This window comes from Carcharhinus amblyrhynchos, chromosome 4 (assembly GCF_965287045.1).
Source record: "Carcharhinus amblyrhynchos chromosome 4, sCarAmb.v2.hapA, whole genome shotgun sequence".
NCBI lineage: Eukaryota > Metazoa > Chordata > Chondrichthyes > Carcharhiniformes > Carcharhinidae > Carcharhinus > Carcharhinus amblyrhynchos.
In genome coordinates this window covers 2,746,464-2,769,921 of record NC_137327.1, presented here as the reverse complement: position 1 = coordinate 2,769,921, position 23,458 = coordinate 2,746,464, and the positions used below count along the sequence as shown (strand labels likewise).

General features: G+C 46.0%; 1 protein-coding gene across 2 annotated transcripts; it reads right to left on the bottom strand.

Moving 5' to 3' along the window:
- Positions 1–1,086: 1,086 nt before the first annotated feature.
- LOC145341760 (protein SSXT-like) lies at positions 1,087–22,239 on the bottom strand. 2 transcript variants are annotated; one of them, XM_080186676.1, is made up of 9 exons: positions 21,973–22,239; positions 18,834–18,910; positions 13,894–13,978; positions 13,134–13,236; positions 12,094–12,282; positions 9,541–9,642; positions 6,171–6,290; positions 4,827–4,954; positions 1,087–2,472 (listed from the first exon to the last, which is right to left on the bottom strand). In XM_080186676.1, exons 1-9 carry the CDS (start codon positions 22,039–22,041, stop codon positions 2,446–2,448), a joined length of 900 nt encoding a protein of 299 aa, XP_080042802.1. In that variant the 5' UTR covers positions 22,042–22,239; the 3' UTR covers positions 1,087–2,445. The 2 variants fall into 2 exon arrangements, with proteins under 2 accessions (XP_080042802.1, XP_080042803.1); XM_080186677.1 differs by having other exon boundaries at positions 12,094–12,279.
- Between the last annotated feature and the right edge of the window lie 1,219 nt (positions 22,240–23,458).

The window sequence follows — 23,458 nt, the reverse complement described above, 5'->3', positions numbered from 1 at the left end:
TATCCTGATTTTAATCACTCCACCATTGGCAGCTGTGCACAACCAGCTGAGCCTTAAGCTCTGGAATTCCCTCCTGGAGCCTCTCCCTCTTTCCATAAGATGCTCCTTAAAACCCATCTCTTTGAGCAAGGTTTTAGTCACCTGACCTAATATCTCCTTAGATCATAAGGAGAAACAGCTGTAACCCATTTGGTCCATTGAGTTTGCTCCACCACTCACTGAGATCATGGCTGATGTGATAATCAACTCCACCTTCCTGCTTTATCCCCATAACCCTCGATTCCCTTACTACTTAAAAATATCAGTCTTTAACTAAACTACCCTGCCTCTACAGCCCTCTGTGGTAAATTCCACAGATTCACTTTCTTAAGAGAAAAATGTTCATCCTCATCTCTGTCTTAAATGTGCGACCCCCTTTTGAGATACTTTGAAGTAGCACAGTGGTTAGCACTGTTGCTTCACAGCTCCAGGGACCTGGGTTCGATTCCCGTTTGGGTCACTGTCTGTGTGGAGTTGCACATGCTCCTCATGTCTGCATGGGTTTCCTCCGGGTGCTCCGGTTTCCTCCCACAGTCCAAAGATATGGGGGTTCGGTTGATTGGCCATGCTAAAATTGGCCCTTAATGTCCTGAGATGCGTAGGTTAGAAGGATTAGCGGGTAAATGTGTAGGGATATGGGGGTAGGGTCTTGGTGGGATTGTGGTCGGTGCAGACTCGATGGGCTGAATGGCCTCTTTCTGCACTGTAGGATTTCTATGATTATGCCATTTGATCCCAAACTCTCCCACAAGTGGAAACAACCTTTCAGCATCTACCCTATCAAACCCCTGAGAGTTCTATATATCTCAATAAGGTCGCCTCTCATTCTTCTAAACTCCAATGAGTATATGCCTAACCCTCTCTTTGTAAGAAAATCCCTCCATACCCATACCTCGTGAACCTTCTCTGCACTGTCTCCAATGCCAGTGTATCCTGCCTTAGATAAGGGGACTAAAACTGTTCTTACTTGGCTCAATGTCAATTTGTGTCAGGTTATGATCCTATAAAAGGCCTTATTACTTTGAATTGTTGTAGAATTTTCACACGTCAACATAAAAAACAACTTTAATGATCAGAAATCTGCAGAAACAATTAAGTGATCGCCCTTTTTCATTTCAAGAGGTTCCCATACATGTAAATCCAACTTCCTATTCATCTTCAATCTAAACAATAATTTTACACAAATCAGTTCATGTTAAAGCACCACCTAAAGGAATCCCATTCCAAAATTAAAACCACTTTGTAAAGAGAAAGTGTTTCGCTATCAAACTGTTAGGATGCTGGTCCAGTTCACCACAGCCATCATAAATGTGGCAGAGTTGTGTTAGAGTCACCACAATCAGTCCAATCACTGCCTTTGCATTCAGACAGAAGCCCAGTGGAACTGTAGCTGTTCTCGCCAATATTATTTACTCACTGTTCCAGTACCAAGCGCACAGCTACTTTCTCACCTGGGCCCGCGCATCTCCCATGTTTACTACCCCAATGTCCTGGATCGAGTGGGTGGGAGACACTCTGTTTCACACAGGTCTGGTAAGACCTCCGGCCCCTCCTGCTTACTGGGGGGACTGCAGAATCTGGAGTCATTCACCTTCGAGAAACAAGGGACAGGGGAGATTTGACAGGGGAGTTCCAAACTCAGAAGTGGACTAGAATTTTTTAAAAAACGGATCTATGATCTAGAATGTGTTGCCTCAAATGCTGGTGGAATTAGGTTTATTCATAACTTTAAATGGGGAATTGAATAAATATTTGAAGGGGAAACATTTGGTAGTACAACAGGGAAAGGGCAGTGAAGTGGGACTAATGGGTCTGTCAATTTAAGAAGTCAGCAGAGGTGTAATGTGTGGAAAGGTCTCCTTCTGTGCTGAATAATTACCGGACCTCTAAGTGGCAGGGGTGAGATCAGGAATTCTGCAATATGGTCATTTCAGCCTGCAGATTCCTACAGTATCGCTGTCTCCAAATTCACTCAAAATAAGTCTTGGGTAGTGTGGCTGCCATCAGGGAAGAAATAAACTCGAATATAAAGTAGTATTCCTCCACCTCTCCCTGGAGGGAGGGAGAGGAGGGGTAGGAGCAAATGGAACTAAGTAACAGTAAGGGTCAGGACCTTCAGGAGAAGTGAGATAAGGTTTGAGAATATACAAAAAGCTCCCAATCAAATACAGATCAGTACCAGTGGATATTAGATTCATGGCTTGCCCTGTGTTTCTTGTCCCCTCTTTGCATTCACGGCTGATAGCAGTAGAAATATTTTCAAAACAAATCAGGAAAATCACAATGTCAATCTTCTTTTCAACAATGAGAAATACAATTTAAACTTTCATTATCAGAATACAACAGTGTCCATAGTACGGAGCAGTCCATGGCAGTTTAAACATTCACATCGTGAGGTTTGGAGTGTTACTGAAAGCTCCCATACTGAGCTCCCTGGAAGAAAACAGAGACAGAGAGGCTTACGTTACACAGTAAATTAAAACTCAGGGCTTGAATAAATACTTTGCCATTACAATTCTGTTCTTGTTGTGTAATAATTCTATAGCACCAGCTGGTGCCCTCCCTGCACCCTCCTAAATGGCCATTCTTGGCGTGCAAGTTCAGACAGCGAGGGTCAATGCATCATTAAACTGTGAGCAGCATCACATCAAGCTCAATCTTCATACATACATTTCCTTGTAGAGGATTGGACTCCTACTAACCCTATCCCTGCCTATACGCCAGGGTTGCTAAGAACACATGAAGCATCAGCCGCTGGGGATAGGACCATATCACTTGGCACAGGTTGGGAATCAACCACTTTGTGAGGAACGAAGGGAGTTGGGTCAGCACTGGTGGCCATAGTTCACGGGCAGTCCAAGTCAGTGACACTGAACAAGGTTAAAAACAGAACCAACTTGCAGTTAACAGAAACCTCTCTCACTGTGCATCACAGATAACACAGAAAGAAGTCTCACAACACCAGGTTAGAGTCCAAACAGTAAATTTGATAGTAATCTTACAAGTTTTCGGAAACGGTGTTCCTTTGGTCAGGTGCGTGGAAGGATCCAAATGGAGAGGATCTCCAAGAAGATTGCGCATATTGACACGGACATGCATCTCTACATCATCACAGATAACCACAAGGTGGGGGAACTAAAGTCAGGTGAAAGTAGGCCAGTGCAGGTAAAGCCTGCAGTTTCCCTTCATTGAAGGACGTTGGTGAACCGGATGGATTGTTTACAATGTTCATCTCATCCAGTGCCAATTCCACAAACCAGCACAGACTTCACAATCTGCTGAAGTGGGATCTCAGCTCCTGATCTCTGGATTGCTAATCCAGGATCAAACCGTTTATACTGCTGTCCTAGGTAAAGTGAGTGGGTTAAGGGGCGGGGGGGGAAGGTCTGGAGAAGTTGTTTCACAGACAGAAAGCAAACCAGAGGGATTTAGAGAGGGGGTCATGAAAGCTAGCAACATTTGGATTTATCTAACATCTTTCCTAACAGGCAAGCTTATTAACGTAAAATAAACTAGTTGATAATATATAGAAATATATTGATCTGGAGTTGTTAGATTAAAATAGGTTTCCGAAAGATCATGGGATACAGATACACAAGTTGAAAAGGAAACAAAATACCAAAATTAATTTTAAGGGGGACAGAATAGAGTAACAGAGAAGTTGTGTTAAACTTGTATAGAACCTTGATTAGAATAAACTCAGTACTGTGAGCAGTTACCATATTGTAATAAGGATACAGAGGCACTGGGAAGGTACAAAAAGGTTTACAATACCAGAAGCTAGAGGTTATATCTATCAGGAAAGAATCTATAGGCTGGCACTGCACAAATGTGAGGTAATGCATCTTGGAAGGTCTAATACAGATAGGAAATATACAGCAAATGGCAGAAGCCTTAAGAGTATTGATGGGCAGAGGGATCTGAGTGTACAGGTACACAGGTCACTGAAAGTGGCAGTGCAGGTGGAGGAGGTAGTCAGGAAGGCATACGGCACGCTTGCCTTCATCGGCCAGGGCATTGAGTTTAAAAATAGGCAATCATATTGCGGCTTTATAGAACCTTAGTTAGGTTGCACTTGGAACACTGTTCAATTCTGGTCGCCACACTACCAGAAGGACGTGGAGGCTTTGGAGCGGGTAAAGAAAAGATTTACCAGAAGTTACCTGGTATGAAGGGCATTAGCTATGAGGAGAGGTTGGAGAAACTTGGTTTATTCTCACTGGAGCAACGGAGGTTGAGGGGAGACTTGATAGAAGTCCACAAGATTATGAGAGGCATGGACAGAGTGGATAGTCAGAAGCTTTTTCCCAGGGTGAAAGAGTCAATTACTAGGGGGCACACGTTTAAGGTGTGAGGGGCAAGGTTTAAAGTAGATCTATGAGGCAAGTTTTTTTTTTACGCAGAGGGTGCCTGGAACTCGATGCCAGAGGAGGTAGTGGAAGCAGATATGATAATAACTTTTAAGGAGCATCTGGACAAATACATGAATAGGATGGGAATAGAATGATATGGTCCCTGGAAGGGGGTAGGGGGTTTTAGTTCAATCAGGCAGTATGGTTGGTGCAGGCTTGGAGGGCCAAAGGGCCTGTTCCTGTGCTGTAATTTTCTTTGTTGGGTCTTAAATATAGAAGAGTCACTCATTCAAATTTGAGTCAATGCTTGCTAGCATGCCAGTGAGTACAGGATTGACGGGGTAGAGGATTTGGTGCAAAGTTTAATGTAGTTGGATAATACTTCTCATTTCAGAGCAGCATGGTTAAAACCCCCAGAATCACCTCCTGGCTTACCTGACCATACTGAAATGCCTGTTGCTGTGCTGGGTTGGGAGCAGGTTGCTGAGGTCGAAAAGCCACATACTGTTGGCCTGGATCTTGCTGGAAGTTCCTGAACTGTCCTTGAGAATTCTGTGCAGAATCTGCAAAAGAAATGAGAGATAATTAAACAACAAAATGACTTTGTACAAAGCACTGCAGCTAAACAGAGACCTGTATAACAACAACTGCTTTCTTCCCCGTTCCCCAAATATTTACCAGAAAGATTTCTGTGGGAACAAGACATCAAATGGTACAATGTCTCAAGTGTCTATAATCCATAGTGTGAGACAACAGGCTATTTGACTGCAAGGTGCATTGCAGCATTAGATCCTGTCTATGTTTTCCTTCCAAACAACTGCACATTCCAGCAGCTTTCCACAGACACTGTCAGACCTACCGAGATTTTCCAACATTTTCTGTTTTTATTAAAGACTCAATGGGATTGCTCTCAGCACTGATTCCAGGAAAGAAGAATTCTAGGAAACTTAAGTGGGACGTGTCAGGCTTGAAGGGCCGAATGGCCTATTCCTGCTTCTAGTTTCTAAATAACTGGTGAGATTTGGACAATTGGAAAACGGTTCAATGCAAGAAGATGATGCAGAATAAAAAATGTTATTTATTAGTGTCACAAGTAGGCTTACATTAACACTGTAGTAAAGTTACTGTGAAAATCCCCTCGTCACCACTCTCCGGCCACATACCTGTTCAGGTACACTGAGGGAGAATTTTGCATGGCCAGTGCACATAACCAGCCTGTCTTTCAGAATGTGGGGGGAAGCCAGTGCACCCAGAGGAAACCCACGCAGACACAGAAGAACGTGCAAATTCCACACAGTGATCCAACACGGAATTGAACCCAGGTCTCTGGTACTGAGAGGCAGCAGTGCCAATCACAGTTTATAAAACAAGGGCACAGTATGAAAAATGATTATGAAGAATACAGCAAGCGCTGGTAGAGGGGAAAGGGTTAAAGGGGAATGTAAAACGATTACCAGATAATATGAAAGGACATTCATGTACATAGAAAAATAATATAATTAATATTGAAGCAAGATTATGGTTGTGAGATGCGGTAATACTGTGGGGTTAAACTGTTTGTGCCCTGTTGTTTGTGCAGCTTCATTAACCTCCCTTGCTGGTGTACAATTCAGTTTGGCCAGTACACAAACACCAGGCAGTTTCTCTTTCTCTCCCATCTCTCCCCCTTCAATCACTGACCCAGGACTGAAAATAATATAACCGTTGTATTAAGCTGATATACCCCAGACACAGGCTGTAAGGTAAGAAGCAGAGAAAACAGAAACTTCTAGAACTCACTGAATTCCTGAGGCGTGTTGGTCAGTGGCTGCTGTGTGGGGTATTGCTGGTAGAAGTTTTGTTGGTGGGAGCCAGGGTTCTGCTGGAATTGTCCTTGCTGTGGCCCATACCAGGTACCTGCTGCAAGAGAATAAACCCCAAAAGTTAGTTTCCTGTTCCCACAAACTCATCTCAGGTTATCAGGTTTCACTCCCTTGTTCAGTGGCTCACACTGGGGTACAGGTCAACAGTGATCACCACCCTCCTGACTTCAGCTGCTTGATGGCTCTGCACAAACAGTGCTGTATTGGATCGGTATTGGACTCAGAAACCATAGCAGATTGAGATTTGAACTGAACACAGTATCTCCAATAGGACCTTCTCTCTCTCTGCCCCACGCCATCACCCCAGACTATCCCAATGAGGTCACCTTGGTGATGCCATTGGCACCTATGGGGTCAGCTTCTGTAAACATGGCAATGGCCTCCAACTCTACTGCCTCCCTTGATCACATCTGTCATCACACGGACAGAGAACATTTCTGCAACCGAGCCCTGGCAATATGAAAGCCGAGAGTGCTATTTCTCCCCTCCACCCCAGTTCCCCCTCCTCTTCCAGCAGACAGAGTGGAACCTTGGGAATCCTATATCACCTTGTGTGACACCAAGACATCTTGACAACATTGTCCTCCCATTCCCCTTAGTCCATAGCTGCCATAACTTTCATCTTTATTCTGTATCTAACCCTGCGCTGTACCTGTCCTGGGAGTGTTTGATGGGGGGACAGTGTAGAGGGAGCTTTACTCTGTATCTAACCCCGTGCTGTACCTGTCCTGGGAGTGTTTGATGGGGACAGTGTAGAGGGAGCTTTACTCTGTATCTAACCCCGTGCTGTACCTGTCCTGAGAGTGTTTGATGGGGACAGTGTAGAGGGAGCTTTACTCTGTATCTAACCCCGTGCTGTACCTGTCCTGGGAGTGTTTGATGGACCCTGTTGTAGAGGAGGGAGCTTTACTCTGTATCTAACCTCATTCATTGATGATTGCACAACATACAGCATCATTTGCAACTACTCAGGTACTGAAGCAATCCATGTCCATATGTGGCAAGACTTGAATAAAATTCAGATTTGGGCCGATAAGAGTGAAATATCATTCGAGCCACACAAATGCCAGGCAACGAGTTTGACCATCTTCCCTGGCATTATGAAGAACTCGAGAATCATTTATCTTTCGTAGATGCACATTCACAGCAGCATTCAGCTCTTAGTTTCACTGAACCTACCGCCACCTTGCCTAACCATCTCCTGTTGTCCATGATGAGGCTTCCAGAGAGAATTCGTTGTCTGAATCCAGGTCAGGGTTCCAGAGAGGATCACACTGCTGAAGAGCTGGTACCTTCCAAACATGAAAATCAATTGACAGCCAAATTTTAGTCCCAGCTGAAGAATCCATTCCGAGTGAAGGTCCAAACAGAGTGAGATGGAGAGAGAGAAGAATTGGAGATGAGGAGATTGATAGGAAATTGGAGATAAAGAAATGGAGGGAGAAAAATTGATTTTTTATGGTCGCATGTATTGGCGTACAGTGGGGGGTATTGTTTCTTGCATGCTGTACAAAGCATACCATTCATAGAGAAGGAAAGGAGAGAGGGCAAAATGTAGTATTACAGTAATAGGATGTAGACAAAGATAATTCAGTATGAGGTAGGTCCATTCATAAGTTTGATGGCAGGAGGGAAGAAGCTAGAGATGCAATAGAGAGAGGAATTGGAGATGAGATGGAGGGAGAAGAGGCAGAACAGATGTAATGCTTTGGGTACTGTTGGGGAAGAATGGTCTCTCCAGAGAAAGCAGTAATAGCCAAATTCTGATCTAACATGGCACCAGATTGAGACAGTGTCTTGCAAGCTGTGCCCAGCATACCCTCGAATTCTATTTTCTACTCTCGTGCTGTATAGGGCATTGGTGAGGCCGCAGCTGGAGTACTGTGTGCAGTTTTGGGCGCCGCACCTGCGCAAGGATATTTTGGCCCTGGAGGGAGTGCAGAGGAGGTTTACTAGGCTGATACCGGAGTTGAGGGGGTTGAGCTATGAGGAGAGGCTGAATAAACTAGGCTTGTACTCGTTAGAGTTTAGAAGAATGAGGGGAGATCTCATTGAGACGTATAAGATGATGAATGGGATGGATAGGATAGAGGTGGAGAGACTCTTCCCGCTCAAAAAAGACAGTAGGACTAGGGGGCACAGCCTCAAGATAAAGGGGAGGCGGTTTAGAACGGAGTTGAGGAGGAACTTCTTCACTCAAAGGGTGGTGAATCTCTGGAATTCTCTGCCCGTTGAAGTGGTGGAGGCTGCCTCGCTAAATATTTTTAAGAAGCGGGTTGATGGGTTCTTGATAAAAGAGGGGATTAAGGGTTATGGGGAGAGGGCGGGAAAGTGGAACTGAGCCACGACAGATCAGCCATGATCTTATTGAATGGCGGGGCAGGCTCGAAGGGCTAGATGGCCTACTCCTGCTCCTATTTCTTATGTTCTTATGTTCTTATTACCATCACTGAATGTCTCACTGTCAACATCCTGAAGATGGCATTTGACCAGAAACTAAACGGCACTCTCGATATAAATACTGTGGCTGGAAGGCTGGGAATCCTTCAGCGAGTAACTCACCTCCTGCCTCTCCAAAGCCTGTTCACCATCTCCAAGGCACAGGAGTGTGATGGAATACTCCCCACTTTTCTGGATGGATGCATCTCCAACAACATTCAAGCAGCTCAATACCATCCAGGACTATCCAGCCCGCTTTACTGGCACCTCATCCACCAACTTAAATTTTCACTCCATCAGTGGCAGCCGTGTGCGTCATCGACAAGATGCACTGCAGCAGCTCACCAAGGCTCTTCAACAACACCTTCCAAACCGTGATCTCTGCCACCTAAAGAGACAATGGCAGCAGATCCATGGCGAACACCACCACCTGCAAGCACCATCCTGATGTGGAATTATATCCCCTCAAACCCCTGTTCTAACAGCACAGTGGGTGTACCTACACCACAGGGACTGCAGCAGTTCAGGAAGAAAACTCACCACCACCTGCTCAAGGGCAATTAGGAATGGGCACAAAATGCGACACCCACATCCTATGATATTTTAAATTAATGACCCCTCGTTACCGACTCCCTAGCCAGAGGAAACTTTCTTTCCTCATTTGCTCTCAAAGGCATTGGCAGTTTTAAAAAAAATCTCTTATTAAATTTTCTTTTAACCTTCTCTGCTCCAGTGGTAACATTCTCAACATCTTTAATCCTCCTGTAATCTACAACCATTCCAAACCCAAACTTGACATGATTATCCATTCTCAAAGTTACACACTGCAGACACTCAGTCTCCTTTACCTTCTGTATAAAGTTGTAGGTTCATTCCCTCTGCTGGTGCCTGTGTTTGGTTAAACTGGTTGTTGAAAAATTCTCCCTGGGAAGCTTGAGGCTGTGCAGGAACTAAGCAGACAGACATACATCAGTAAAATGCTCATTCCTCATCATCACGGAAAGTAGAGGCAGACCTTTCAGGAGTGTGATCAGGGAGCAGTTTTCATACACAGGGCTGTGGATACTGTGATCAGTGCTTCAAGCACGAGACTGATGGGCTTTAGTTAGGTAAGGATAATAAGGGATGTGGATTATGTGAGCAAGTGGAGTTACAACACACACCAACTGTGATCGAACTGAGCGGCAGAGTAGGCTCGACAGGACGCCCTCTGTTTCTCGTTCTGACTATTCAATCGCACAACAAATAACAACATTTGGTCAGTTGTGCTATCACAGGTTCGATCATTAGCCAGTGTTCAATCTGCTGTTTGAAGCCAGTCTAACTGTCTGGATTTCAGGCGAGAGACACTAAAGGCCCATGTCGAGCTACAGAAACCGGTGCTCCTGTTTACTGTCCAGTAACTCCTGTAGAGTGGATCAGTTAAGGTGAGTGTCATACATTACCCCAATGGGCCCTCAACAGTTGAACCTTCCCAGTGGAGCAGAGACCTGATATAGATCATTAAGATTATGAATTTGTCTATTGGGGTAAGAAATTGTTTTCACTTGTGGGTGAATGCAGAATGAGAAGATTATAAGAATCAAAATACTATTAACAAATCAAATGTGTTATATATTCTTTTACACAGAGAGGGGTGAGAATGTGGAATCCCTTACCACTTAGAATGATTGAAGCAGAAGTAAAAGGAAGCTTGTGTGTACATGAAGAATAAAGGAAAAGATGGAAAGTCAGTCTGGGCTGAGGCTCATGTGGACTGCGCCAACTAATCAAATGTGATCTGGATTCTATATAATAAGCAGCCAATGTTCACTTGAGGCTCCCACATTAAACTGTGCTATTTGTAGAATGACTGAGCATTCCATTAAGCCACTCAGCCCAGTTTGCCTGTGGCTGCTCTTTGACAGAATTCTCAGCTGGATAAAGTACTGAAGGTCCTGCAAAACTGCAGCATTCTCTAGTAGCAAATTTTAATTTATGAGTGACTTCATTTCCATAATTATCATTTAAAAGTTCAAGTAAGAGTAATTATTTCCTGTTACACATATACCTGTTACACATGTACCTCTATGTTACTGCAGAGGGTGGAGCTGAGTTGCTTACAGATCTGTGCAGCGCTAACAGCAGAAATGTATGTCGCAGAACAGTAAACTTGATCACTATTTTAAAAATTCTCTTCCCCCATCCCAACCTTTACTGACTTCTAAAAACGCAATTCCACACCACGTTTTCCTGAGGGTGCGGATTCTCAATGAGGTACAATCCCCTGGCTACAGAAACCTCCTGACTGTACACCAGAGATGCTGAAAGACAGAGAAAGTGCTGCTCAGTTACTCAGAGCCAGGAGTCCATCTGGAGGAACCTGGGTCAGTTTTGGGCACCTCACTTCAGGGAGGGGGTATTAACCTTGGAGGGGAGAGTTGTATAGATTCACCAAAATACTGAAGGTTAGAAAATAAGACTCATTTTATTTTGATTTAGAAGATTAAAGGGTCATATATTTGAGGTGCTTAAGATGTTAAAAGGAATAGACAAGATAGATGGAAAAAAACTATTTGCGCTGGTGGTCAAATCCAGAACTATGGGGTCAGCCCGTACAGCAGTGAAATCAGGAGCACTTTACCACAAAATCTGAAAATGTCTCCCTGAAAAGAACAGGGATACTTGGGGTTCACTGGAGCACTCAGACAGAGAAAGATTTATGTTGGATAACAGCATCAAGGAATATGGACAAAGGTCAGTCAATGGAGTCAAACCACCCCTCCCCTGGTTAAAAAGGAACTCGCGGTGCAAGCACTCTTACTAAAACAGCAAACAAACAAGCATCATCAAGCATTTCTATAGAACAAGAGTCCAAACCTACCAATGTAATCTGAAAATTTAAACAGTCTTTTTTTAAAATCTGAAAATAAAAATCTGGTCTGGGTAGAAGTGACCAGGAAACTGTCAGGTTGTCATAAAAGCCCAACTGGTTCACTGGTGTCCTTTAATGAAGAAACGTTGCCATCCTTACCCAGTCGGGGCCGATAGATGACTCCAGTCCTACACTATGTCTTAACTGCTCCCCTGAAGTGGTCAACTAAGGTAATCAATTGTATCACCATCTCAAGTGCAATTAAGAAATGGACGTAAATGCCAGATTTGCCAGCAACATCCACCGCCTGAGAATGAATATTATATCCATGTGTATATATGTTTTGCAAGAACTGTAACAGATATGACAGGGAGACCAGATGATGTGGAACAGGAGAGGGGGGAGGGGGGGCAGAGAGAGAGAGAGAGAGAGAATATTGACAGTGTTGGCCAGTGTGTCAGGGTGGGAGAGAGCATTGAGTAAGTTGTCTCTTGTTCTGACAGGCAGGCTGTTTTACCTGTGGTCTTGTACTCCATCTATACTGTACCTGGGTTCTGCTGGGTGACAGGCTGCAAGTGGGTCCCGAGGGGCTGCCCCAGGCCCACTCCCATCTGCTCCTGGGCTTGGTTGAAATTTCCGACGTTGCCATGACTACTAACAGGTAGGCCCATGGAGGGGTTTGGTGTAACCGATTGGCAGTGAGGCTGCCCCTGGGGAAATGCTGCTCCAATGCCTGCTGTAGGGCAGAAAGAGAAGTTTCTAAAAGACAAACAATCATGTTTTTCCATCATGTTGCAATGACTGCTCCCTCTGGGACTGCATTTTCATCGAGCACCTCCTGAACTCACATCTCTCAAACACAACAAATTGAGGATCCAGATTAAAATCACCGGTCTATATAAAGCCATGCCAGAGATGGGGTGATGAAGAGAATTACCAAAACCCCATCAAAACCTTGGAGCGGTTTAACCAGAAAGGAAAAGTTTTAGAACAAACCACAAGGAAAGAAAGCAGCCTGTCCACTCACACTGCCACAGACAACTCGGTCTATTGCTCAAGTGTGATTTTGTTCCTTGATTCATAATCCAGAGATTACAAATTTAAATTCCAACAATTTGAGAAGCTGATGGGAATCTGGAAGTGACCATGCAGCTGCTGGATTGCCACAAAAACTCCAAATGTTTCACTAATGTATATTTGACAAACTTGCATTTCACAACCTCAGCTCATCCCCAAGTGCTTTACAGCCAATGAAGTTCTTCTGAAATGTAGTCACTGTTGCCACGTAGGAAATGCAGCACCCAATTAGGGAAGGAAAGCTGCTGTGCTTGTCTAGTCTGGACTGTACATGATTTCAATCCAACTCCAGGCTGTTTCTATCAAACAGAGCAACTAGGAGAAGTGCAATAAATACCAATCTTGCCAGTGATATCCACCCCCTCAGAATAACACAAACCAGTATAATGCAGTACAGGATTCTTCATCCCACTAGCCCACAGTTCCCAACTCAAACTTATTACCTAAACTCACTGCATTCAAATTTAAATCTATCAGTTCTAGCAGGGACTGGAGCCATTTGCCATTTACCTGCCATCTGATGAGAATTCCCTGATCCAGGGGGAGGGGTTCCATTCCCCATGGAGTCTACAGCTCTGCCCACAGGCTCCACTGCCATCGGCTGACTGAGTGTCTGAGAGAGAGAAAATAGCTTATTAAAAAAAACAGCCAGGGCAGTGATTCAAAGGAATCATAAACTAGGAGCAGGAGTCGACAACTTAGCCCCTCTCTGCTGCTGAATATGATCGTGGCTGATTTCATCTTGGCCTCATCTCCACTTCCCTTCAAACCTTCAACAGCAGTGATTAATCCTCAGAGGGAGTCAGGCAGGGGTTTTGGAGGCAGATAGTGGGCACTTGATTCCTCAAATTAACCCACCATGGACTCTACCCCACTCTCTGCTTCCTAGCTGATTGAGGTTGGGATGCGTGGAAATGGGTTATCCAATGTTGCTTGGAAATGCAGCATGCCAAGGCTGAATAGTGAAGATCTGAGGATGTGTAAATATTCTCCAGTTTAGCTCGATTACCATTTAGGATTGAGAAGTTTTTATACGGAATTTAACCACAGGAATGAGTGCACATGGCCAAGGTGCACTTGATAACACACAGGCTAGCCAGGAAGCACATGGAATAACATGCAGGCCTAGCCAGGTAGCACATAGGATAACATGGTGACCTGCTTACGTGGGCTAACATTCACACCTGAGCAGGGATACCGAAACCCATTTCCTAGGCATGGAGCATATGGTTCAATTCCCGCAGTTACTGAGCTATTCACTGCCACTTACCACAGGTTGGGCACTGGGCACATTCTGGCTGGAGTCCGCTATCGTAGCCAGGTAGATGAGGTTTCTGTGCAAGATCTGCTGATATCTGAATGATAATTAATGAGAAAAGATTATTGATTTCTCATCCACCACTTTCTCTCTTTAAAACACCAATTTGTTCTGGAGAAGAGTTCCAAGCGAGTCTGTTTCTTACATTTGCCTTTGACAGGCTACCGAGCAGGCCGTGGAGGTCAGGTCATTGAGTGTCTTTAAGACAGAGATAGATAGGTTCTTGATTAATAAGGGGATCAGGGATTATGGGGAAAAGGCAGGAGGATGGGGATCATAAGAACATAAGAAATAGGAGCAGGAGTAGGCCATCTAGCCTTCGAGCCTGCCCCGCCATTCAATAAGATCATGGCTGATCTGTCGTGGCTCAGTTCCACATTCCCGCCCTCTCCCCATAACCCTTAATCCCCTCTCTTATCAAAAACCCATCAACCCGCGTCTTAAAAATATTTAGCGAGGTAGCCTCCACCACTTCAACGGGCAGAGAATTCCAGAGATTCACCACCCTTTGAGTGAAGAAGTTCCTCCTCAACTCTGTTCTAAACCGCCCCCCCTTTATCTTGAGGCTGTGCCCCCTAGTCCTATTATCCTTTCTGAGCGGGAAGAGTCTCTCCACCTCTATCCTATCCATCCCATTCATCATCTTATACATCTCAATGAGATCTCCCCTCATTCTTCTAAACTCTAAAGAGTACAAGCCTAATCTATTCAGCCTCTCCTCATAGCTCAACCCCCTCAACTCCGGCATCAGCCTAGTAAACCTCCTCTGCACTCCCTCCAAGGCCAAAATATCCTTGCGTAAGTGCGGCGGCCAAAACTGCACACAGTCCTCCAGCTGCGGCCTCACCAATGCCCTATACAGCCGCAGCAAAACCTCCCTACTTTTATATTCAATCCCCCTCGCTATGAAGGCCAGCATCCCATTCGCCTTCCTGATCACCTGCTGCACCTGCAGGCCGGGTTTTTGTGACTCATGCACAAGGACCCCAAGGTCCCTGTGCACTGTCGCCTGCTGCAGTTTTTCTCCACGTAAGTGATAATCCTTCCTACCATTATTCCTACCAAAGTGGACCACCTTGCACTTGCCAACATTAAATTCCATTTGCCATTTCCTGGCCCATTCGCCCAGCCTATCTAGATCCTTCTGAAGACTCTCCACACCCTCCACACAATTTGCCTTTCCTCCAATCTTGGTGTCATCAGCAAATTTCGACACCCTACACTCGGTTCCCTCCTCCAGATCATCTATATAAATGGTAAATAGCTGAGGCCCCAGCACCGACCCCTGAGGCACTCCACTAGTCACCATCCGCCAATCCGAATAGCACCCATTGACCCCCACTCTCTGCCTCCTATTTGACAACCAATCCTCTACCCACGCTAACACCCTACCCCCAACTCCATGCCCCCTGACCTTCTGCAATAACCTCCTGTGAGGTACCTTGTCAAACGCCTTCTGAAAATCCAGAAAGACCACATCCACCAGGAAAAGTATCAGCCATGATTGAATGGTGAAGCAGGCTCAATGAGCCGAATGGCCTAATTCTGCTCCTATGTCTTATGGTCTTATCATTCTCTATTCCAAATGATCACCTCATGCTGCTCTGCAAGGCAATCAACCATGTGATGAAACCCCAAAGAATACATCCAATCAGAGCTGGCACCCACTCCAGTAGTTGCTGATTGGTCAGAACCAACAGCCTGTCCAAACCCCGGAGTACTAACTGAGATCAGCTCACTCAACATTATTTGGAGTTAAGTGAGAATAGGAATTCTGCTATAACTTTGTTTTCTTCAGCCCTACAATCCTCCCTCTGTGCTTCTCCAATTCCAGTACACTGTGCAATCCCGATTTCAATCACTCCACCATTGGAGGCCATGTCTTCAGGTCTGTAATTCTTTTCAGAACCCTGTCTGCCTCTCTTTCTCTCTTTCTGTAGGATGTTCTTTGGAAGCTCCCATTTAATCAGTTTGCCTGAAAGTGGCTCAGTGTAAAATTCAATTTGATAATGCTCCTTGGGATTTTTACCACGTGAAAAGTGCTATATAAATGCAAGTTGTTGTTAAGCAGTGTCATGTTCTCAGTCAGATGGTAGATTTAGGCCACGTTCTGCTTGTTGAGATAGATGGTGAAGAATGGCATCCGTGTGTTTTTGGACTGGGATTAGAGTGTGAATCTGCAAACAGCAGCCACTGGAACATGAGACAAGGAAACAGAAACCAGTCCATAAACATCTGGGGGCAATGAGATAGGCCAAAAAGTTAATATCGTGTACTCACTTTGCCCACCTCCACAACCCATACAGGTTAGTCGCACTCGGTGACATTCACCAAGGCACAGGAAGGAAACAGGAGACTACAGGGTCCAACAAGAAGGTTATTGTAGGGAGATTTATTGAATAAACCTGCCAGACCAGAATGAGGAGTGAAATTTACTGTGCAACATCAAACACAAACAATGACACCACTTGCGTTCTGACATCATGTTACAGTTGAGTCCAGACACGTCCAGAACAAAGATCTTACTGTCAGCACTAGACAGATTGAGACATCAGTCTTACTCAGGAACACTGTTCAAGTTCCTACATTCATTACTTCCCACAGTCACTTAATCTCAAAATGCAATCCACTGTTAACTTTTGCGTGGATGCGGCAGGAGGTTAGTTAGAAAGTAAAGCTCCCTCTACACTGTCCCCATCAAACACTCCCAGCACAGGTACAGCACGGGGTTAGATACAGAGTAAAGCTCTGTATGTTGGAATTATATAAAACACTGGTGAAGCCACAACTGGAGTGTAGTGTGCAGTTCTGGTCACCACATTATAGGAAGGATGTAATTGGTCTGGAAAGAGTGCAGAGGAGGTTTACAAGAATGTTGCCAAGGCTAGTACAGTGTAGCTATGAGGAGAGATTGGATAGGTTGAAATTATTTTCCTTGGGATAATGAAGGCTGAGGGGTGACTTGATAGAGGTGTACAAAATTATGAGGGAATGAGATAGAGTGGACAGCATAAGATTGCAGCCCCTGGTGAAAATTCTGGAACCAGGGGACATAGATTTGAGATAGGTCCAGTACGTGTAGAGGGAACAAAAAGAAGAAATTTTTTTTATATGCTGGCGATGGCGGGTGTTTGGAATTTCTGCCCAAGTTTGTGGTGGAAGCTAAACTCTTTTAAAAAGTACCTGGGTCTGCACCTTAAGTGCTGTAAGCTACAGGACTATGGGCTGGGTGCATGAAGGTGGGATTAGAAAGGGCATCTGGGTGGCCTTGGGCTGGAATAGATAAGATAGGCCAAATGGCCTCCTTCTGAGCTGTAACTTTTCTATGGTTCTATTATTGCTGTTTGTGGGGTTTGTGCAGTTCCTACATTACAACTACACTTCAATAGCTGTAAAGCTCTTTGGAACATCCTAAGGTTGTGTGAGGTGCTTTTAATGTAAGTCTTTATTTCTTGCAGTCTCACAGCCAGTGCTATTCACATTTGGTGCTGAAGGTGTGGATGAAGAAACAGTGTCAATTACAGGTCAAGGTATTTCTGTTTTGGAAAGGTGAGATCTAGGGGAATGTTCCCAGTAACAATCCCTCACCCAATTCTGGAACGTTATCACTAATAGACCACCATCTCAATTTGCTAGTTTAGTGAATGATGGTGACTCGCTGCTGTCTTCAGTCAGGCCATATTTATTTTATGTCAATCCTTAAGTAAGAAGAAATGAATACCTCTGATTTAAAGACCATCCTTACTCTAGATCCAAGCAGCATAAGAACTATGATCGTTCGTGTCTGTTGAATAAACAGTGGCTCTGTGACAAAGACTCAAATTATCTACATCTATCTGATTGTTAAATAAACTATTATTTGGGCTTGAATTGTCTCATTTAAAAATCAAACTCTACTCTTTGGTCAAAAGATATATCCTTGGATGACAAGACCTTGGACATTTACTAAACTGGTACAAGGGATGAGAGACTTGAGTTATATGGAGAGTTTGGAATAGCTGGATGTACTCTCCTTAGAGCAGAGAAGGAGAAGTGGAGAGTTAATGGAGTTGTTCAAAAATATGAAGGATTATGATAGAGCAAATCAGGATAAACTGTTTCCAGTGATAGGAGTAATGAGGGTAATGGGGAGATTTCTTTTAAACACACCAAATAGTTATTATGTGGAATTCAACACCTGAAAAGGTAACAGAAGCAGGTTTGGTGGTAACTTTCAGGTGGGAATTTGGTAAATACTCTGCGAGGAAAAACATGCAGGAGAGGGGAAAGAGCTGGGAGTTGGACTGACTGAAAGAGCTGGGTCAGATGACCCTCTCCCCAATTCTAAACTCCTAGAAGATTTTGTCTGTGTTTCTGTGACTGAACTAACTGCACAGTTCATTAACGAATCATTCTATTGCCTGAATTGGTCACAGATGCAAATAAAACAGTGCACCTGGAGACATTGATTCGCACACCTTCACTTGTTTTGCTACATGTGGGAGGTGTGTGTGGAGAACTGCAGCTCAACAGAATTTAGCTGAAACCTAAATGTGCAAATACCAAAATATGAAACAGGTTACAACAGAAATCTCCTTTTCATCCCTGAACAAGGAATGTTGGTCAATGAGCCAAAGCAACATGTTATTGACTAGGATGTGATTCAGAGAACCCATAGCAACTTTAATATTCCATCCAAATAAATCTTCAACCCACTTGCATTTTATTATCTGAACATGCAATGTTACTATTTCTATTTATGCTTTATATTAATTGCCAATAAATATATCCAACTTAAATTGGGAAATTCCAATTTACCCACTGCCTACCTCAGTAAGGCAGTTTTACCTCTCCAGTGTCCAAACCCACCTCCTCCTCCCTCCCTCACTTAAATCAGAAAATAAATGACTTACTGGGTGCACTCTGCAGCTTTTCCATTGTTCTGATACTCCACAATACACTGAATTAACTGGTTGTTCTCATCAAGTAACTGAAATCAGACAATATTACCACTTTTAGTAACATGTTCAGAGTAATCCCACTCTTACATGGCACAGAAAAAAAGGATCCACAAGTTGTTTACACAATGCAATGCTAATGGCTACAACATACAGCTAGATCAGAAGGTCTCTAGTCTGGGTCGGCAATCGTCAGTCACAAACAACAAAAACACTGTAACCGGAGGCAGGAATGTGGGGTGGAGGTTACCATCAGATCAGCCATGATCTTATTGAATGGTGGAGCAGGCTCAAGGGGCCTATTCCTGTTTCTAAGTTGTATGTTTGTATGGTCTCAGCATCCCTGAGCTAGTGAATGGGGTTGTTGGAGGGAGGGGGAGGGGGAGGGGGGGGGGGGAGGGTGGTGTGTGTGTGTGTGTGGAATGGTCAAGAAATGCTGATGTGGATTTGTAATCCAGCAGCCTGGGCGACTGTTTTGGGGGACCCAAGTTCAAATTCTGGTTGTATCACAGCTTGGTATGGCTCCTGCTCTACCCAAGACCGCAAGGAACTATAAAGGGTCATGAACAAAGCCCAATCCATCATGCAAACCAGCCTCCCATCCATTAACTCTATCCACAATTCCCACTACCTCAGCTGCCAGCATAAACAAGAACACCACGCATCCCAGACATTCTCTCTTTCACCTTCCTCCGTCAGGAAAAAAATACAAAAATCTGAGATCACGAACCAACTGACTCAAAAACAGTATCTTCCCTGCTGCCAGACTTTCGAATGGACCTACCTCGCATTAAGTTGTCTTTCTGTACACCCTAGTTACGACAGTGACACTACATTCTGCACTCTCTCCTTTCCCTCTTTATGTACAGTATGCTTTGTCTGAATAGCGCGTAAGAAATAATACTTTCCATTGTGTACGATACATGCGACAATGATAAATCAAAAATCAAATCTCACCACAGCAGCTATTAGAATTGAAATTTACTTAATAAATCTGGAATATAAAGCTAGTCTCAGTGATGGTGACTATAACAATTATCATCAATTGTTGTAAAAACCCATCTGGTTCAAGGATGTCCTTTCGGGAGGTAAACTGCTATCCTTAGCCAGTCCGGTCTGTATGTGACTCCAGACCCACAGTAATGTGCTCAACTCTTAACAACTCCTAGCAAACAACTCAGTTTAATTAGAGTCGGGCAACACGTCCTGGTCTTTTCAGCAACACCCACGTCCCGTGAAAGAATAAAGGAAGTGACAAATAAGTGAGGTGTCCCCTTCCAAACAACTATACAGCAACTGTGTGAGAGTTTTAAGATGCTTCATGCAATAGGATCAACTAATTCCCTGAATCCAATTCCTTTCCATTATTACTCTTTTAAATGCTTTACAGTGAAGTCATTTTAAATTGTAGCCACTGTCACAATGTGGGGAAACCTGTCAGACAATTTGCACATAGCCAGACCACTGCCGGTTACTGTATACTTTGGTGCCAGCTCCAGAACGACGGCTTTACCTCCCTCTGAAAAGACAGAGGCCCTCAGTTGGGCTGAATGGCTTTTTCCTGGTTTGTAGCAGGAACCAGGGATTTAACCCGCTCTTCCACTAAATAGTGACCACGGGATTTTTTGCATCCATCTGAAAGGACAGACAAGGCTTTACATTCCATTTTAAAGACTGCTCCTCTGATAATGCAACATTCCTTCAGTATTGTAGGGATGCATTGCAGCAATCACTATGATCCTCTGAAAACACCTTCCAAACCCGCGAACTCCACTGCCTGGATTATCGGCCTTCATTGTCGCTGCTCCACCAATGATCTCCCCTCCATCATAAGGTGAGAAGTGGGGATGTTTGCTGATCACTGCACAACGTTCAGCGTCATTCACAACTCCTCAGATACTGAAGCAGTTCGTGTACAATCTCCGCACCATCTAGGACAAGGCAGTCCATTTGATCAGCCCCTCTCGCCACACCGATGCACATTAGCAGCAGTGTTTAACATCTGCAAGATGCACTGCAGCAAGGCTTGGTTGACAGCAACTTCCAAACCTGTGACCACTACCACACAGAAGGACATGAACAACAGATATATGAAAACACCACCAATCAAGTGTGCACAGACTGTCTATCCCAAGCCCTTTCTCCCATTCTGTCCCTGTAACTCCACATATTCACCATGGCAATCCACCTCAGGGCAATTTAGCATGGCCAATCCACCTAACTTGCACATCTTTCGCACTATGGGAGGAAACCACAGCACCTGTAGGAAACCCAAACAGACACGAGGAGAATGTGCAGGCTCTGCACAGACAGTGACCCAAGCCTGGAACTGAACCCGGGTCCCTGGCGCTGTGAGTCAGCAGTGCTAACCTACTGTGCCACCCACCAAAGCAGCCGACTAAAGAGCTTAAACTAAATAAAGTTGCTGGATAGGACTGGTAAGAAAAAATTGTTATCCAGCTCTTATTTGTCATCGTACATTAATCACATTGTGCGAATTAAAATTGTTTCTTGCACCTGACCCACGCTGAACTATTCTAGACAATTTGTTTTGACCCACTATTCAACTACACGTTGCATCACAACCAAACCCAGTCTTCTCCTCACCAGCCTCATCCTGTAGCCAGTGGTGCACAGGAGAACATGATACCATTCAGCCCTTCCAGACTATCATACTACTCAATCAAATCAACCTCCAGCCTCTGATCAGATTTTGCTCTGTATCCTTCCCCTTGCTGGCGGTCCAGTCATGACAATTAAGAACTCAGGTCGAGTTCTTCCCCCGAGATTTCCTCCCTTTTGATATTTCAGAAAGCGGCAGGAATTCAGCTTGATTCTTTTCAAATCAAAATGAGGGGAGTTTTAAATCGGAGCGGGCGGGCGTTTGAAGTGAATAGACTTTGTGGTTCACAGGCGGCGGGTGGCGCGGAACCGTGCGGGCGGGAGGAAAAGATCAGCCCCGCGGCCCGGCTCCCGCCCGGATCACCGCGGAGTGTCCGGAAAGCCGCTCGCAGCAACCGGACAGCGGCAGGCCCGGGGAAGCCGGGACCGGCCCCCAACACCGGGTCCCCGTCCCCTCAGCCCCGGGCCTCACCTTCTGGATGGTCGCCTGGTTGATTTCGCATTTCCCCCGCAGTCTCTGGGGCACAAAAACCACCGACATCCCGCGGCCCGGAGCCGCTGCCGAGTCCCGGGCCCGAGAGCGGCCTCAGCCCGGGGCCCCTCACTCACACCGTCACTCCCTCTGTCCCTCACACTCTCGCCGTCACCTCACTCTCCCTCACACTGTCACCACCTCAAGTTCACCCTCACTCGCTCTGTGTGCGCGGGTTGCTCTCCAGCGCCTCCCCCAGTCTCCGGCCGTGCACTGCCGGGGGAAAGAGGGAGGAGCTAGGGAAGGGGCGGGGCTAGGGAGACAGGGGCAGGAGACAGAGGCGGGGCCAGGGAAATAGGAGAGGCTGGGGAGAGGGAGGCGCTAGGGAAGGGGCGGGGCTAGGGGAGAGGGAAGGGGCGGGGCTAGGGGAGGGGGGGAAGGGGCGGGGCTAGGGGAGGGAGGGGGAAAGGGGCGGGGCTAGGGGAGGGAGGGGGGAAGGGCGGGGCTAGGGGAGGGAGGGAGAAGGGGCGGGGCTAGGGGAGGGAGGGGGAAAGGGGCGGGGCTAGGGGAGGGAGGGGGAAGGGGGGGCTGTGGAAGGGGCGGGGCTGGGGGAGGGAGGGGGAAAGGGGCGGGGCTAGGGGAGGGAGGGGGAAGGGGGCTGGGGAAGGGGCGGGGCTAGGGGAGGGAGGGGGAAAGGGGGGCTGGGGAAGGGGCGGGGCTAGAGAGAGGAGCAGGAGACAGAGGCGGGGCCAGGGAAATAGGAGAGGCTGGGGAGAGGGAGGCGCTAGGGAAGGGGCGGGGCTAGGGGAATGGAAAGGGGCGGGGCTAGGGGAGGGAGGGGCGGGGGCTGGGGGAGGGGGCGGGGCTGGGGAAGGGGGCGGGGCTAGGGGAGGGAGGGGGAACGGGCAGGGACAGGGGGGGGCAGGGGCGGGGACAGGGGAGGGAGGGGAAGTGGCGGGGCTGGGGGAGGGGCGGGGCTAGGGGAGGGAGGGGGAAATTTGGAACAGGGGTTATTGCAGAAGGTCAGGGGGCATGGAGTTGGGGGTAGGGTGTTAGCGTGGATAGGGGATTGGCTGTCAAATAGGAGGCAGAGAGTGGGGGTCAATGGGTGCTATTCGGATTGGCGGATGGTGACTAGTGGAGTGCCCCAGGGGTCGGTGCTGGGGCCTCAGCTATTTACCATTTATATAGATGATCTGGAGGAGGGAACCGAGCGTATGGTGTCGAAATTTGCTGATGACACCAAGATTGGTGGAACGGCAAATTGTGCGGAGGGTGTGGAGAGTCTACAGAAGGATCTAGATAGGCTGGGCGAATGGGCCAGGAAATGGCAAATGGAATTTAATGTTGGCAAGTGCGAGGTGGTCCACTTTGGTAGGAATAATGGTAGGAAGGACTATTACTTACGTGGAGAAAAACTGCAGCAGGCGACGGTGCAGAGGGACCTCGGGGTCCTTGTGCATGAGTCGCAAAAACCCAGCCTGCA